Below are 17033 nucleotides of genomic sequence, written 5' to 3' on the forward strand. Positions count from 1 at the left end.
TTACACCCAAAGCCCCAAATTGAAACTAGCTCAATATACACATATACACATATACTGTTTTCAATTATTCTTGTCCTTGATGAACCCTTTTTCTTTACGGAAGTATCCAAAGATTGTAACCTGATTAAAGAAATCAAAAATACCTCCAATCATAGCACCAATCAAAGCAAAGAACACTTGGAAAATTCCCCAGTTTCTTGGTCCGATCCCAAGACTAAAGGAATTGAGTAACCATCCCATAAAATCAGTAAAAATGTACACCTGGCCACGCTCAAGACCCTTCACAATCCGCTGCGAGCATCGATCGCTAGATATTGCACTGGAAGGACCTTCGAGTTCCTTACAGGCGGCAGGCTTCGTCCTATTCTCTTCAACATAACCTTCTGAGGCAAAGTTACCAGGGAAAACTACATGAATCATCACATTGTATGGTGCCAGTTCCTGTCTAATGGCATCTCCAAATGCCTTGATGGCAGCTTTTGCAGGAGCATACTCCGCATACCCAATAAAACTGAAAAAGGCCACTTCTGATGATATCAAAACAATATGTCTGATGGTGGAACTCTTGAATCCCATACTGGTTTTCATATCTGAAATGAGACCACCTTCACCAATGGAAGTACTTTCATCCACCATTCGTCTGGCAACAAGTTGAACAAGATTTACGCATGTCTTGTAGTTCGTGTCGATACCAAAGTCCAAGTCTTTGCCAGTCATATTGAGGAAATACTGGGGATGAGCAGCGCCAGCACAGCAGATAAGGAAATCAGGCTTCTCCACTTTCAATTCGTCCAGTAATGGAAGGATCTGAGAAGCAGAATTGTAATCTATAAGATCCGCAGCCAAATATTGGACAAATTGATCTTTATGAACTTTGACAGAGCTACCTAAAATTGATTTCTTAGCCTTTTGTAATTTCGCAGTTGATCGAGATATGAGAATTACACTAGCACCTTTGGAATATAACTGTTTAGCCATGGCCAATCCCAAGCCCTGCGAGCTTCCGGAGATGATACCAACTTTTCCATCAACATCAAACTGATTGGAGAAAACCTTCATTGAAAGTCAGATGAAGGAGGAAGTGAAATGATTAAGGAAAAAAGAGATCTGCAAATGCTCTTACATATTTTTTTAGATCACCACCAACACCTTAAACATAATTCATACTTTATTACATAACACAAGATACAGGATCAATAAATAAGAAATAATAAAACAAGAAGACTAGTTCTTTTTGGCTCCCTGTTTAGTACGCTCATCAAGAAGAACCTTGGCCTTTCTGAATATAGCCTTCTTCAAATCTAGACGGTGACCAAATATGAACATCCATTCAAAAATGACAAAGTAAGGAGCTAGAATCAAAGGCTGAACGAAATTATCAAACACTGCAGGAGCGTTACCCTCGAAATGAAAGTGGCCATAAAATTGAGCAGCCCAGGAAAAGAAGTGGATGAATAGAGCAAACTTGATAATGAAGGCAGTTTCAGCAGGATAAGCTTCATGAAGGTAGTTGCTGAAAATTCCAATACCGAACATGAATGGAGCAGCAATAAGGCCAGCTTCCAAGTCCAAAATTAGGTAATACAACTCATAAACTCCAATGGCAGTCCAACCTAAATTGCAATATTTACTGGAATCGGAAAAAGAGACATAAGAAGCTATAACAAATGCGCTGAACAGAATCTGAGGGATGCAAACCAGGTGGATCTTGATATTAATAGGATTCAAATGATACTCTTTGTAGAGGGCCAATTGGTCCTCTAGGGCAAACAAAGGAGGATTCGGTGACATAAATAGAAGAAAGCTACCGTTGGAATAAGCAAAAGAAGGGGGAAATCCTTATTTGAAAAAAAACTGGGAAATTGATGTCAAGAAATATCGGATCATGAGATGCGCGAGACATGTGAATTTGTGTGGGGCAAGAATCCGGTGCAAAGATGCCCTAAGAGTTGTCAATTGATTTGATGATCAGGCGTTTAGTGATTTTGGTTTCTTCTTCATTTGTTTTACTCTTTCTTTTTTGAACAATGACTGATAAAGAAACATCCACAAACAACAACAAGAATGGGAATAGCGCTGAACCTGCTTCACTTCAGGATCAGATCAATCAGTTGAAGGCTCAGCTAAGCAAGCAAAGGAAAGTCCTTACACAAACAGCGGAACAGCTATTGAGCTTACAACTTCAACAATCTAGACAACAACTTTCTGCAATTCCAAATCCAGATCCTAAGTCAGTGTTGGCTGCCCAGAGTAGTCGTGGAAGCACAACCACCACCACCACCACCGCAGATACGACCGATTTTGCAACCAACGAGGATTTGGTTCAATTAGTAGGCGAATTGCAAGGCCAATTGACAATTTTGGAAAAGAGATCTATCAATAGAGTGACAAACTCGCAGTTAACTGAAGATTTGGATGCTGTATTACCGATGCCGAACGCAGATGGTGCCCCAGCTACGGATGCACTTCATTATCCGGCCACTTTGAAAGACTTCAAAGAGCTATCCGCAGATGCTCTATTGGATCTTTGCTCCTTCTATGAGTTGTTGCCAGAGACTGCTGAAGAGGAGGCCATAATGAGAGCTTTCATGACTGGAAAGATCGAGTCTCCTAACGTTCCTCTCGGACAGTTCAAACCAAAGGCAGAGGACTATTCTAAGGAGACCATCAGTCAACTGTACGAGGAGCTACGTAAGTTTATTGGATTGGCATACAAACATAATTGATTTATACTATTATTCTCTTTAAACGTTAAAAACTTCCTTGGCCGCCTCTGAAATATACTTATGAAGATCAGTAGTCTGCATAGACCTTCCATATTTGGCAAATGCCTTTCTGGCACTAGTCTTAGTTAAAATAGAACCTCCAAAACATGCGAGCATCATAATTCCTTCATCATCAAGCTGCGGTTGCGATGTTTTCGACTCGGGCCAGATCTTATTCTTGTAGGCAGACATACCCCATGCCAAAAATGTGGAAATCATGCCAGTAAGCGAATCGCCTTGTCCACCGACTCTCTTATTGGATCCGCGCTCGTCACTGATGATGAGGTTATCGCCATTTATAATCACATCGTTACGTCCCTTCTGGAAGATCGTCACCTTTAAGGCTTTACTCAATTCTTGCACCTCCTTCGTATTATCCCGGTTTTTAATATGCATAGTGTGACAAATTCTCTTATACTCCATGATATTCGGAGTGAGAATGGCATTGGAATAGCCGGAAATGACCTCAGGCTTTTCCGACACCAAAAATAAGGCATCTGCATCTAGAATTACCGGTAAGTTGCGTGCCTTGATTTCTTCAAGGATGTACTGAAGTGTGAGAAGCATGATCCTATCTCTTCCAAATCCTGGACCCACCACCACCACCTGAATTCTATCCAATATCGAATTGATTTTAGGCATTACTTGCTTTGTGATGTATTCGATCTCGAAGTCAGCCTCTGTAGCTGCTGTACTTGGTTCAGCCTTAGTTTCCGCCTTGAATTTTCTTAATGACGCACTATCTCTCAAGTATGGATGCACCATCAAATCAGGAGAATAGCTTTTAATGACCGTAGCAGCCGATAGTTCACACACAACATGCGTCAAGTCGCATCCAAGAGTTGCTGCTGCATGTGCAGAGAAAAATGGTGCGCCTGTGTAATCTTCACATCCTCCAATGATAGCTATCTTACCGCATTGTCCTTTGTAGAGCGTGGGGAGTAGTGGAGGAATGATCTGCTTGGTAAGTTTAATCAACTCTGATTTCGTCTTTAGTGTTTTGAACATGACTACCTGATAATTGTGGACAAGAAGAAAAAAAATGTTGAAAGCAAATTGGAGCTGCTTGCTTGACAACCATCTTTTTCCTTTTTTTGATAATTCAGCCCGTCACCATATAGCTGCCCTGACATATTGAGATGTTCTGTATATCACTGAAAAATGATAAATAAATCTGGAATCGATCGTCTCTGTTGTCCCTCTCGTCGCTGTCTTATCTGCCTTCTCTGCCCTTCTTCGGATGTAAAAATTAGTAAGCCGACTCCTCCTTGGTACTGGAATAGAACCACCTCTCGACCTATTGTAAACTACTTTGAGCCTCAGCTGCCTAAATTTCTGTGGCAGCTTTTCTGCCGTTCGCGATAAATCGCTCCTTCATCTCCTTCTTTCCAATGAGTACTAGAGAGTATATAAACGCGGGAGTCCCCTTATTTATTTCCCCAGAATTTTTCATAATTTTTTCTCTTCATTCATTCTGAAGTCAATATATGATGTCATCTAGAACTTCGAGAATCTTAGTTTCGCTTGCTGCCGTCGCTGGTAGTTACTATCTATACTCTGCTTACGCTGCTGCTGCCAATGCTAAACCTGTCCTCGCTGGCGACGGTAAGTGGATTGACTTGAAGTTAAAGACTGTTAGAGACGTTACCCACAATGTCAAATTGTTTACTTTTGAGTTCCCAGATAAGAACTCCACCTCCGGATTGGTCGTTGCTTCCGCTATCTTGGCCAAGTTCGTCACTGAAAAGGGCAGCAACGTTGTTAGACCTTACACTCCAATTAGCGATATCGAGCAGAAGGGCACCTTTGACCTCTTAATTAAAAGATACGAAAACGGAAAGATGACTAACCATATCTTCAATTTGAAACCTTCTGAAACTTTGTCTTTCAAAGGCCCTATTTTAAAGTGGAAGTGGGAGCCAAACCAGTTTGAGGAGATTACTTTGATCGGTGGTGGTTCTGGTATAACTCCTTTATATCAGCTTATTCATCAAGTGTTAAAGAATAAAGATGATAAGACCAAGGTGAACTTGTTATACGGTAACCAGACCCCTGACGATATCTTATTGAAGGCCGAGTTGGATACTTTGGCTCACTCTCATCCAGAACAGTTCAATGTTCAGTACTTTGTTGATAAAAAGGTGGGTTCCGAAGAATTCAATGGCAAGGTTGGATACTTGACTAAGGATGATGTTAAGGCTGTCGTGAAAGGACCTTCCCCAACTACGCACGTCTTTGTCTGTGGTCCTCCAGGTCTCTATCAAGCTGTCTCTGGTAAGAAGAATTCTCCTTCTGATCAAGGCGAAGTTTCTGGAATTTTGGCAGAACTTGGTTACGATAAGACCCAAGTCTTTAAGTTTTAAACATTCTAAATTTACATTAACTTATTTTATTTATATATCAGATTCAATATATTCTAACTTAACTATCTCAACGATAAGGCTCTGCAGTAGTTTGGTATCCAATTACCATGTGACAGATTGTCACGTGATGTTGAAGGAAAAAGATTTCAAAAGATTAAATTTTGGCATTTTATCTTCTTTTGTTTGTTCATCTTTTCTTACTTATAAAACATGGTTAAAAAGGTTTCCAGAAGGTCGAGAGCCGCTAGACGAGGAGAGGTTGATCCTGATGCTCCACAGGATCCTTCGGTAGAAGCTTTGGATACGGTTCCCAGATTAGAAAAGACCGATGTGATAGGATCTATGATAAGAGCATCTGTTAAAAAGAACAGTCGATTATTGGGTGACAAACTCAATAAAGGAGCCAAAGCTGCTTCTGAAAATGAACATATAGAAATAATAAATGCAGGCATTCATAAGAAGGATCATGGAAAGCAGTCAAAATCTGTCAGAACTAGAAGAAAGAAGGGCGTTTTGAGAGATGGCAGATTAGAAGCAAGAATAGCATCCAGCGTGGATAGGCGCAGACACAGAAGATTGGTTAGAAAATCTGACTGGGACTCGGTTAATAATTCAGCAAAAGAAACGCTTGCACCAAAATCTATAGCTTCGAAAGATGATCACACGGAAATGTCAGACGATGAGGTTGACGTCGGTGAGGTGGGAAGTGGTTGGAAAGAATTGATAGGAGAGACCGAAGAGTCTTCAAAGAAAGAGCATTCTAAATCTAACGATGACCACATGAAAAATGCTTTTGCGCTGTTGGACGAAGTGGAAGCATGAATAGTTCAATAATACGATTTTTAGAACATGCTTACTATTCAAGTAACTCCTAACTATGTAGAGAAAAATCCTTTTCAAACTTCCTCTCGAAGGACTCATCGATGATATATAGAACCTCCTTGGCCTGGTTTCTCACCAACACATCGTTATCATTCTCAGTGATGTATTTCAATGATTCTTCCAGTCTAGCACCATATGGTCCCAACAAACTTAAACCATTTTTGGAAGTTATTATGTCGCTAATGACAACTATAGCTGATCTTCTCATAACGGATTCCTCTATACCTTTTTCAAATGTTAGAATACCAGTGATCAGATCCACAACATCTGACAAAAATGGACTCAAAAGTTCGGGTATTGGCACGTTATGACAAATGCTTCCAATTATGGACATAGCAGACATGCGCAATCTATTATCGACAGGCTTATTTCCTTCTTTTTTACTCACTAGAGCCATCAATGGAACCAGCAAAGTCGAAATCGTCTCTTCAGTGATTGAAGAACTAGTTTTCTCAAAATATCTCACAAACACTTCACCAATCCTTAATCTTTCGTCCAAACTTACTGGATTCTTGGCAATTCCAGCATAAATCTTCACACATTCAGGAAGAACCTGTTTCACGTTCATGGAAAGTAATGTTTCCATGCCTTTAATCGCATTGAAGTAAACAAAGGGCTCCTCGTCCTTAAGCTGGTTAAGGTGCATTTTCATAGCAAAGTTGATACTCACCTTATTCACACTCGGATGCACTAATTGTCGAACTAATTGCATGCCATAAATGCGAACCGCGGGAACAGGATCATTAATACTCTTCATAGCTTTTTCTAGTAATCTGTCCTCTTCTTTCTTCTTAATATTATCTTTGGTCTCTAATGAGCTTGATTTGGCGACCAAAATTTTAACCTGATCCTTTAAAGGTCCATAGGATGCATATTCGTCAGACAGGGAAAGAGCCTCATCAAGTTGCTTCAATAATTTAAGTGTATTCTTCGTAAAACTGTTAGACGCCGTTATCACACTGAGAACAGTTGATAATATATCTAAAGCGGTGTTAACAGCTTCATTATCCTGACGAGAGTTATCTATTTCATCTTCATCATCTGAGTCCGGAGCACCTAAAGGAATCGTCGAAGAAGAACCGGTACTCTTCTTTGAAAGTAATAACATGACAAATTCAAGTAATCCATCAGGGGATGCGGCCAACTCATCCTTGAAATTTTCAACAATCATCTGCACCAATTTAAGATTCATCAACATTTCGACTGGATCATCATCGCCTTCTAAAAGCTGGTGAGTATCATCACTGGTAACCATCCATTTTTTTAGGGCCCTGGTGAACACAAAATCTAATTTCTCCGGATCGTGGGCATAAAGTGACCGTAGAAGATCGCTGAATAGTTCCAAGCTCAAATCAACATCATCAAGAATGGATAAGAAATGATTTTCAAACTGGGCAGCTTTATCGTCACTCAAAACCTCTTTAATTATTGTTAATCCATTATCACCTTCTGCAAACTGCCAATTAGAGCCTTGCAGAGAGTAAAGATTGTCGACTAGAATGGAAAGCATCTCAAACCCATCCTGTCTCTGTTCCAAGGAAAGTACAGAAACCAGCGTTTCTTCCACAAGAATGAAGTCCTTCTTCTGCTTCTTCTGATATATAAGATATCCCCAAAGTGGGACGATAAGTGGCTTAAACATGGTATTGGAGAAATCCTGAGATATCAATTGTCTTGAAAATGAAATGGCAACATTGAAAGCGTTGTTTAACTGGACTTCAGATGTAAGTACTATTGCATCAGGAGAATGGCTGGCCAATTCAGGATTGAATGCCTGCCAGACACGTTTAAACAAAAAATCTGTAACTATTTTGGGGTTCTTGTCAAATAGGGATTTTATAACTGCAGCTGCTATTGTAGTCATCACTGGCCTATTCACGAAAACGAGCAAATCATAGAGTTGTCCGCATATATTATTGAAATATTCTGCGTCATCCATATGTTTAGGCTTGCAACTGACAATAACTTTAACAACTTGAGAGATTCTTGAGATATCAATATTGTCATCATTACGAAGTCCCATGACAACGTCTATCATAGCCTGTACACCACTATTGGATCTTTCCACCAGTAATTTTGATAATCTTTCGAGCACAAAGCTTCTAAACAAAGCTGATAGCGCATTCCGTCGACTGCTGGGACCAGATGCTGCTATTAAAAGTGTGTATAACGAGAACAATTGATATGTGGACGAGGCATCTTCAAGGATTTTGACGTATCCGCTGTATTTCTCTTTATCCTTCTTAGAGTTCGATGGGTTAATGGTCAAAACAATGGCCGAAGTTAGTGCATCGGTAAATCCAGAACCAACCTGAATCAAGTCCCTTAAATCACTTTTCTCTGAGAAAATTTTGATCAGCGTGGAGACGATTGAGTCGAGGATTGGAATGCCTTTGGTGAAAGGCACAGCATGGATTTCTAGAGGGACTGTGAAATTCTTCATTCTTCTTTTTTCCAAGGGAATTCCAACACCATCTGGTAAGCAACTATACACACCCTCAATAACCATAACGTTAACTAGTTGTTCAACCGTCTTCATGTCGTATACAGGGATGGAAATAAAGCTGGATCTAGTAACTTGCACGGACTTTTGATGGATTCTCCATAAGTAATCCATGAGCCGATTTACCACAGCAATCCTCTTGCAAATCAACAAAGAATGCTCCTTCTGTTCGTTTGTAGGTAGCTTCTTGTATAAAAAGCTGATTTTATCGTTTGCAGTGTCGTATCCATCAAGATAATCGGAGATCTCACCGAAGTCCTTGGCCATCGGTGTGTTACGAGGCCGTTTATAGCTAGCATCTTTTTTGAACCGGGCCAAGTGCTTTCTTAACTCCTTTAACTGATCTTGTGTTAGTTTTTTAGCAGATGTTTCACTCATCTTTGCAGAAAAATATCTAGTGGAGATCAGATGGATGGCGGAAATCTGATTAGATCACAGATATACAGATACTATTCGTTGAAACATCCTTACCCCAGATTAAGAGGAAAGGTCAGTTATACCAATTTTTTTTTTTAATCGGGTCCTGAATTCATTCAAGGTTCACCTTTTTTCTCTCTGTTTGACCATAGATTAGTGATATCGGTACTCAAATATGGGGAAATTGACTACGCTAACACAAGATGAGATGGATAATGTGATTTTTGATGCAAGATTTGGAGATTTGGACTCTCTAAGAACTGTTTTTACGGACGAGGTGGAGCCAAGTATATTGCCAAAAATCCAAGATGGGGTGAGTATGGCTACTCCGTTTCATATGGCGGCTGCCAACGGACATTCAGAAGTACTAAAGTATCTATTTTCCCTTTTGAACGAAAAGGAAATCAATTCAATCATCAATAAGCAAAACGACTCAGGAAATACAGCTCTTCATTGGGCTGCCTACAACGGAAGTGTGGAGTCTATGAGAATTCTATGTGATCACGGTGCTGATCCATTCATTAAAAATACTTTCAAGCATGATTCATTCTATGAAGCTCAGAACAATAAGCACGATGACGCCGAGAAATATCTATTGGAAACATTCGAAGACGCTCTACAGGCTGCTGAAGGTGATGCAAAATCAGGGGATGAAAATGAGAACTTTGATGAGAGTACGGTAAGCTACACGGAGGGCACTGAGATTCAGAAGATCCCTGAAGGTGGAAATTATGAGGAGAAAGTTGATGAAGATGTGGAATTTCTCAAGCGAGAAACGGAGAACCTCAAGGTGTAGTAGCATTTAGCATTACTCTACTTGTATAATAATAACATTACATATACTTAATGTCCTCTATGACACCTGATATGTTACGAATGTTGAATTACCCGGCCCAAAAATTTTTCATTTCTTACTTAGCTCTATGATACAGAATCCAAAGAAGAAATTGAGATCTGGAAAATTTTTAGGAGGATGGAAGGCTAGGAGGAAGCGCGATGATAGCAGGGAATAAACGGCAAGGCGAGAGAAATTGAGGTGAAAAAAAAATATCGGTTGGAAAAATTGATAAAGACAAAGGGAACTGTAACATCGATATATATTCCTTTTAGAAGTATTCTATATAAGATGTCTACTGAAGAATTAGGATTTGATCCTACTCTTAAAAAGAAGAAGAAGAAGAAAGTGGTGTCTAAGGAGAACGGCACAGCAAGTCCAGGTTCTGGTACTATTTCATCGAAAGAGAGTCTGGATGATCTTTTCGCAGGCGCTAAGAAGAAGAAGAAAACCAAATACAGTAAAGAGACCAATGGAAATGATGCAGTTGATGATCTTACAGAGGGATTTGAAGGATTGAAACTTAAGAAGAAGAGAAAGAAGAAGATAGTGTCCAAGGCTGACGAGAGTGCTGACTTTGAGAAGGAGTTGGCAGCTGCTGGTGTTCAAGAGGAAGATAGCGGCGAGATATATGACGAAAAGCAGAAAGAGACATTTATTCCATATATTTCCCTATTAGACCGATTCTACGAGGTGTTGAGGGAGAAAAATCCTGAAATGGCTGGTGGTCAGCACCAGAAATTAAGAATTCCGCCACCAGAAGTAGCCAGAGATGGAAACAAGAAGACGGTATTTGTGAATGTGCAGGTGATTGCCCACGTTTTGCAAAGAAACCCAGAACATCTTATTCAATACTTATTTGCCGAATTGGGTACGTCGGGTTCTATTGACGGAGAGAAGAGATTGATCATTAAAGGTCGTTTCCAGGCCAAGAACCTCGAGAGTGTTTTGAGAAGGTACATTCAGGAATACGTCATTTGCCAGACTTGTAAATCGATGAATACTGAGCTCAAGAGAGAAAGTACTAACAGATTGCATTTTATTGTGTGTAAAGCATGTGGTTCGACTAAGTCTGTCTCTTCCATCAAGACAGGTTACCAGGCCCAGATCGGTGCCAATAGAAGAAAGAGAGGTTGATGGGAATCGTTCTAGTTGTAATCAATCGTTTTTATATAGTAAATATTTTTCTAATAAGGTAAAAGCATTGTTATCGTTATATCACTTTGTCCATTATTTACACGTTAGCTGCATTATCGTCAGCAGTGGATGCCGTAGAATTCCCGTCCTGATATACGTCCGCCATATATTTCCAATAATCCGAAGGATCTGCATCGACGTCGATACTTTGAAACTGTCTATACCTAAAATAATTTAAGGAGAATGACAACAGCTCTCTTCCAAAGGCAACTGTGACGCATCCAAGAATGTTCCTTAAGAAAAGACTTTCATCTGGAGTGTCACTAAACTTGCTGAGAAAACCATTGATTCCCGGAACTAGTACCAAAAGATTCGTGCTGACAAACACACCAACCCTAGGAAGAAGAAATGTAGATAACACACGTCTGTACAAAGAACTTGAGCCAAACATTCGGGAGAAATCCACAGTGTAGCATAGAATCATCTCTCTCCACCAATCATGGGCCATCGATGATAGAAATCTTCCCGTCTTTCTAAACATTCGTAAAGCAAAGGGGTAAGTTGCGTCTTTAATTTCCGCTGCCTCTTCTTGATTTTCACGTTCAGTATCTTGTTCGATTTCAGCTTCAATTCTTTGTAGGTCTGCAGCCGACATCTTATCAGCAAAGAAGCAAGGTTGAATAGTCTTATGCCATCTGTAATAAGCTCGGTTAAGGGTTATATTATAAAGGGCTTTGAAACCTACCTTCATAAATGCCAGTCTTCTTAAGATACGGCACGGTATCGTATCGACTAAGCCATCAGGGTCGTTGAACAACGAATACGATAGCATAATGAGCATCATATCAGTCTGTATGCCAAACGGCAATGCAGAATTCATATACATGGTGTATAATGGCACGAAGCATGTAACAGAGACAAACCTCTGCGGGCTTATCAAACTCTTATCCAATGCATCAGATATACTGATGGACGGAAAATGCTTTGTCCCATATAATCCTAGCTGTACACTAGGCTTGGCCATAACTTCAAGTATATCCTGGCCTGCCACACCTAACGAAAATAAGGCCGAAGCCATAAGCGAAACGCATGCAGTCGTTATCACGCCCGAGACCAGTGCTGCGGACCCCACATTATCAACAATCTGTTCACAAAATCTCCTGAAGTTTAAGATCAAGCTGTTTTTTGTGGCCAAACAGATTTGTCTTCTACACTGTGGGCAATCCACAAATACGCACATCTTATCGTATGCAGGAGACAATGTGCCAGTGAAGAGCCTGAAGATAGAGCAGTGATATGCAGAGGCACTTGGATTGGGGGTACTAGTGAAGGGCATAGGAATACCAAACCGATTATTCTCACTGTCATCTCTGCCAATCACTTTGGGAATTGCCAAGCTAGAAACCCAGGAGAGAAAACACTTCCTGTGCGCCACTAATGAGCACTTGCAGGGTCTAATGAAGTCGTCAGACTCTCGGCGAGAACAGTAGGGAGCTCTCTCTCCCTTATTGCAAAGGCATATATAGCATCTGGAAGGATCATCATCAGTTCCATTTGATATATGAGTTAACATCGGCATAGCAACTGACTATTGGAAACAGATAGGTAAGTAGACAAGTATCCTCAACTTGATTTTATTTTTCTTATCTTCGCTACAGCCTCGTTCATATTCATTCTATAATTTTATAGAGAGGCCAAATCAGTACATATAGAAGACATTTCAAACTAATGGCTAAAAAATCCGAAAAATCCACCTTTCTTCTTATGTTCTTCATCGATGGAATCCGCTTCGGGTTCTTCAGTGAACTCCTGTCCTGGAGCTGCTGTAAAACTGCCTTCTCCTTTATAGTTAATATAATTGAATGCAACATCAAACAAAACAGGCTTAACATTAACAGGCTCAATCGAGAGATCCAAGGGAGCAATCATTTCAGTGATGTTTTGAGCGGATATTTCGGGAAACTTGTTGGTATTATCAATGATGAATTCCTTGCTTAAGTAGGCAGCAGTCGTGTCATTGTAGACAGTAACGACGTGAGCATTACGTAGCTTCATATTCACCTCCTTCTTCAAATCTGTAAGAGATCTGTTGCTTGGTAAATTGCCTGGAAGATCGCCACTAAAGTCAGATGTCGAATCAATAAGCTGATGGGCCCTCTGAAGAAGTGCTAATGATTCTCTGCACTTCTGTACGGCTGTATATCCACGCGCAAGCTTGGCCATCTGAACAGTTTTGAAGTAGCTGTCCAAAGAAGTCAAAGTGCCTGTAAGCTCATCATCGTTGGAAACACCAGGTAATTCTCGGATCTCTTCTATAGAACTGTTAACGCCTTCTAAAATTTTCAAATAGTCCCTGATATTATCCAACACAGCCACTCTCGTTACCTTTGAATTACCCTTCCTATTAATACCTTCCAAAAGAGTGATATCTCTTCTTATTCTAAGAAGAATATGGTTGTACTTCAAATAGGTGAGAATGATATGCGCTTCCTGCTTCTCTTCGTCGCTAGCGAACACTTCAGCCCTCTCCATTTCTTGCGCATGAAAGCTCAAGGCATCCTGAAATGCAATTAAAGCTGGATCATACGAAGAGGCATCACCAGCATCGACATTTTTTTCGGCCTCAAGTGCTTTCATCACGACTCTAGCCTCGTCTTCAGATTTGATCACCGCGCTATAAGAATACCATGTAATTGATTTAATCATCTCCTTCTCTTCTCCTTCAGAAGAAATCGTCACAAGGGTAGCGTCTATTTTTCTGATAATATCCACTGCTTTCTTTAGAAATGGAATCTTATCGGCAAATTCGGCGGCTTGGCCCCTCGAAATAAGAACCAAGTCGGGACTACGAATGCCAGATTCCTCTAATGTAGAAACTTTCAGAACAGGATCCACCACTTTATCAATAAGATCCATATACAATTCTTTATTGAGATCGGAAGGTAACTTCTGGTGTTCGTACAAGCATTGTAGAGAGCATCTAGCGATGGAAAACGCATTCTTAGCAAAACCCCATCTTTTCTTGCTCACGGAAAGGAAACCACTAGCAAACGCAGCATACACAAGAATTTCCAACATCCGGAAGTCATCGGTCTCATGTTCAGCTATTTTCAATAATCTTTTGGCATTAAGTAACGCTTTCTTGTACTTGGACACTAAAAACTTCTCTTTGACTTTGGACATGTGAACGTCTAAAAGAAGCTGGGTCTCCTCTGCGTACAATAAATCTCTCTCAACCTGGTAAAGAATTACATCTCCATACCTGATGGAGGAGTCATAGTTCTCACTTGTAATACTAGAAATCTTCTCCTTTTCCTTATAATTTTTAGTATCCTTTGTAGAAATCTCTAAGCTACGACGTAGTTTAGACAACTTCTTATTGATTCTGTGTCGATGACGGTGATAGTCGTCTGCAGACTGAAGAAAGTAGCCCAGCCGGACACCGTATGTGGAAGAAAGGGGATGCTCCATTATCTCTAATCCTTAAAAAAAAAGTGTGTTAAGTTTCTTCCTCTTGTCCTCTTGAACACTTTTTTTGTATTGAGTAATTCATCCATCTGAAAGAAAATTATTCTCTTCCCTTTTTGGGGCCTGAACGAAAAAGATATGAGAGTAAATTGTTTTTCATAGGCTTTTTCAGTAACAGGAATCCTCTTTTTACCTTTCTACTGATTAGCGGTACACAACGGCTCTACCAAAGTTCATGTGTGGACTTTATTCCATCCGGAAATGTTTTCAGCTACAATTTGTGTTGTATTTAAGTGGTTTCATAGTTATATAATGCTGCTAGTAGGTTGCTTGTTGTGAGGATTGGCTAAACCATCTATCAATCTTTAAATGGGAGCTCATCTGTGGTGAACGGATGTTACGTCAAAAGTTTATTTTATTGACTCTGCCTTGTAACGCCCCATGACCTGCCTAATCTGGAAGGTCCAACTCTGATTTTCTTTTCATCCTGTCCGGCTTATCTGAGATACGTAACTCTGCGCCATTACTGGGTGTGTAGACGGTATCGCGCCCCTAATCTGGCTAATCAACCAAATCACAAATCAGTCCAGGTGATAGTCTGTATTTATAAGCGGGATCCGCCAGTATTGGCTACTTGCTACCGTTATCACACCTATTATCTGTCCACGTTTTGGGCTTCCTATTTCGTAATCGCTCTTTTCGTATTATCCTCATCTGTCTACAGTATATAACCTATTCGATTATCTGCAAGATCTGTGTACAATTGTTGTCATGAATTGTAGATCTGCTTAACTGAACTCCGCCCTAAAATGACGTCGGATAATAAGTTCGACCCCGCATCGATCATCAAATCCACCCAAACAGTTCTTTCTGTTGATGATATTCCTGTCGACTCTGTCTTGTCTGGTCAGGATCGGAAACTTTTGATCGATCATGAGATCGATAAAGATGAAGCAGTTATCTTGGCACTTGGTTATAAGCAAGAGTTCAAAAGAGAATTTTCCTTACTTACAACTTTTGGTGTCTCGTTCTCTGTGTTGGGTTTATTACCTTCCATTGCTTCCACCTTGTGGTACTCTTTGGCTTATGCAGGAAACGCTGGAATAACTTGGGGCTATCTAGTCGGTATGATTGGTGTCATGGCTGTCGCACTTTCAATGGCTGAAATCTCTAGTACCTATACTACAGCAGGTGGTTTGTATTATGCTACTGCGAGAATGGCTCCTCCTAAATATAAGGCTATTTTATCGTGGATTGTCGGATGGTCAAACTACTTTGTGCAGGTCACAGGAGCTCCATCCGTTGGATATGGATGTGCAGCCATGATTCTTGCGTTAGCCCAAATCTCAAATCCAAACTATGTCTACCAAGATTGGCATTGCTACCTATTGACCGTGGGTATTACTTTCGTTGGAGCCATCATTGCATCTGCTCCTACAAAATGGATTGCTTACATTAATAGTGTTTCAACTTTGTTGAATTTGTTGTTTCTCTTTATCTCGTTCGTGGTTATGCTAGCTGGTAATACCAGAGAAGAGCAGGGACTCCCGAAGTTTAACAGTAATAGCGTTGCCTGGGGTATAGACAATCAGACTGACTGGCCAGATGGTATATGTATTCTTATGACTTTTATGGCCGTTATCTGGACCATGTCTGGTTTTGATTCTCCCTTCCATTTGGCAGAAGAGTGTTCTAATGCTCAACTTGCTACACCTAGGGCCATTGTTTTGACTGCCTCCGTGGGTGGTGTCTTGGGTTTTGTTTTCCAGTTGGCTTTAGCTTACACGATTGTCGATATTGATGAGGCAGTGAATGATGAATTGGGTCAACCATATATTGCATATTTGAATCAAATCATGACTAAGCCTAGGGTTATGGCCATTGGCTCTTTTGCAGTCATTTTGGCATTCACCATGTCTTTTTCATGTATGATCGCAGCATCGAGAGTTTTGTTTTCTTACTCTAGAGATGACTGCTTCCCTCTATCCAGATACTGGTGTAGAGTGAACAAACTCACTTCCACGCCCGTGAATGCCGTTTGGGCTAACTGGTTTATTGGCCTTCTTCTTTGCTTGCTCATGTTTGGAGGAGTGGCTATTGATGCCATATTCTCTGTCGGTGCTATTGGTTCGTTCATTTCCTTTACTGTTCCAACCCTTTTGAGAATTACTTATGCTAGACGTTCATTCAAAAAAGGTCCTTGGAATTTGGGTAGGTTTAGTATACCATGTGGTATTGTCGCCTGTTCTTTCGTCTTACTTATGATTCCTATACTTAATTTCCCTCAGTACAGGGGTGCTGACAACACGCCGGATCTTATGAATTGGACTGTCGTGGTTTACTGGGGCTCTATGTTGTTGGTCGTTCTTTGGTACTTTATCTACGCTCACAAGATATACCAAGGTCCAAGGAGTAACATTGATAAGAATACTGTGATTACCGGAGATGAGGCTGCTGAAGTTATAGAGGCCGTTGTCAGTAGTAACCACAACGTTAAGTTTGGTTATGATGATGAAAAAGCTCTAGTGAAGGTCCCAGGCAGTCTAGAAGAGAAGTTCGATGCATAAAATTTATATGTGTGTAATGTTCTGAAGGGTCTCTCCCCTGAAATCCAGTTTACGCTTTCTTACGTCAATCTTTATGTAGATGGTGCACCCATTAAA

At 40.5% G+C, this 17033-nt stretch overlaps 12 protein-coding genes across 12 annotated transcripts; 6 read left to right on the plus strand and 6 right to left on the minus strand.

The window, feature by feature from the left end:
- Positions 1-60: 60 nt before the first annotated feature.
- FOA43_003689 (uncharacterized protein) lies at positions 61-1059 on the minus strand (the record flags this gene model as incomplete). The annotated part of the gene is made up of 1 exon (XM_038923940.1): positions 61-1059. One exon carries the CDS (start codon positions 1057-1059, stop codon positions 61-63), a length of 999 nt encoding a protein of 332 aa, XP_038779868.1.
- A 165-nt stretch (positions 1060-1224) lies between these two features.
- FOA43_003690 (uncharacterized protein) lies at positions 1225-1791 on the minus strand (the record flags this gene model as incomplete). Its single annotated transcript, XM_038923941.1, has 1 exon — positions 1225-1791. One exon carries the CDS (start codon positions 1789-1791, stop codon positions 1225-1227), a length of 567 nt encoding a protein of 188 aa, XP_038779869.1.
- A 236-nt stretch (positions 1792-2027) lies between these two features.
- FOA43_003691 (uncharacterized protein) lies at positions 2028-2726 on the plus strand (the record flags this gene model as incomplete). The annotated part of the gene is made up of 1 exon (XM_038923942.1): positions 2028-2726. The coding sequence occupies one exon, from the start codon at positions 2028-2030 to the stop codon at positions 2724-2726; it is 699 nt and encodes a 232-aa protein (XP_038779870.1).
- Positions 2727-2744: 18 nt separating this feature from the next.
- On the minus strand, positions 2745-3773 carry FOA43_003692 (uncharacterized protein; the record flags this gene model as incomplete). The annotated part of the gene is made up of 1 exon (XM_038923943.1): positions 2745-3773. The coding sequence occupies one exon, from the start codon at positions 3771-3773 to the stop codon at positions 2745-2747; it is 1029 nt and encodes a 342-aa protein (XP_038779871.1).
- A 482-nt stretch (positions 3774-4255) lies between these two features.
- FOA43_003693 (uncharacterized protein) lies at positions 4256-5128 on the plus strand (the record flags this gene model as incomplete). Its single annotated transcript, XM_038923944.1, has 1 exon — positions 4256-5128. The coding sequence occupies one exon, from the start codon at positions 4256-4258 to the stop codon at positions 5126-5128; it is 873 nt and encodes a 290-aa protein (XP_038779872.1).
- Positions 5129-5338: 210 nt separating this feature from the next.
- On the plus strand, positions 5339-5950 carry FOA43_003694 (uncharacterized protein; the record flags this gene model as incomplete). Its single annotated transcript, XM_038923945.1, has 1 exon — positions 5339-5950. One exon carries the CDS (start codon positions 5339-5341, stop codon positions 5948-5950), a length of 612 nt encoding a protein of 203 aa, XP_038779873.1.
- Positions 5951-5999: 49 nt separating this feature from the next.
- On the minus strand, positions 6000-8891 carry FOA43_003695 (uncharacterized protein; the record flags this gene model as incomplete). Its single annotated transcript, XM_038923946.1, has 1 exon — positions 6000-8891. The coding sequence occupies one exon, from the start codon at positions 8889-8891 to the stop codon at positions 6000-6002; it is 2892 nt and encodes a 963-aa protein (XP_038779874.1).
- Positions 8892-9105: 214 nt separating this feature from the next.
- Positions 9106-9726, plus strand: FOA43_003696 (uncharacterized protein; the record flags this gene model as incomplete). Its single annotated transcript, XM_038923947.1, has 1 exon — positions 9106-9726. One exon carries the CDS (start codon positions 9106-9108, stop codon positions 9724-9726), a length of 621 nt encoding a protein of 206 aa, XP_038779875.1.
- A 330-nt stretch (positions 9727-10056) lies between these two features.
- Positions 10057-10902, plus strand: FOA43_003697 (uncharacterized protein; the record flags this gene model as incomplete). Its single annotated transcript, XM_038923948.1, has 1 exon — positions 10057-10902. The coding sequence occupies one exon, from the start codon at positions 10057-10059 to the stop codon at positions 10900-10902; it is 846 nt and encodes a 281-aa protein (XP_038779876.1).
- A 97-nt stretch (positions 10903-10999) lies between these two features.
- FOA43_003698 (uncharacterized protein) lies at positions 11000-12481 on the minus strand (the record flags this gene model as incomplete). Its single annotated transcript, XM_038923949.1, has 1 exon — positions 11000-12481. The coding sequence occupies one exon, from the start codon at positions 12479-12481 to the stop codon at positions 11000-11002; it is 1482 nt and encodes a 493-aa protein (XP_038779877.1).
- Positions 12482-12627: 146 nt separating this feature from the next.
- On the minus strand, positions 12628-14373 carry FOA43_003699 (uncharacterized protein; the record flags this gene model as incomplete). Its single annotated transcript, XM_038923950.1, has 1 exon — positions 12628-14373. The coding sequence occupies one exon, from the start codon at positions 14371-14373 to the stop codon at positions 12628-12630; it is 1746 nt and encodes a 581-aa protein (XP_038779878.1).
- Positions 14374-15179: 806 nt separating this feature from the next.
- Positions 15180-16937, plus strand: FOA43_003700 (uncharacterized protein; the record flags this gene model as incomplete). Its single annotated transcript, XM_038923951.1, has 1 exon — positions 15180-16937. One exon carries the CDS (start codon positions 15180-15182, stop codon positions 16935-16937), a length of 1758 nt encoding a protein of 585 aa, XP_038779879.1.
- Positions 16938-17033: the final 96 nt, after the last annotated feature.

Source organism: Brettanomyces nanus, chromosome 4, assembly GCF_011074865.1.
Source record: "Brettanomyces nanus chromosome 4, complete sequence".
Taxonomy (NCBI): Eukaryota; Fungi; Ascomycota; class Pichiomycetes; order Pichiales; family Pichiaceae; genus Brettanomyces; species Brettanomyces nanus.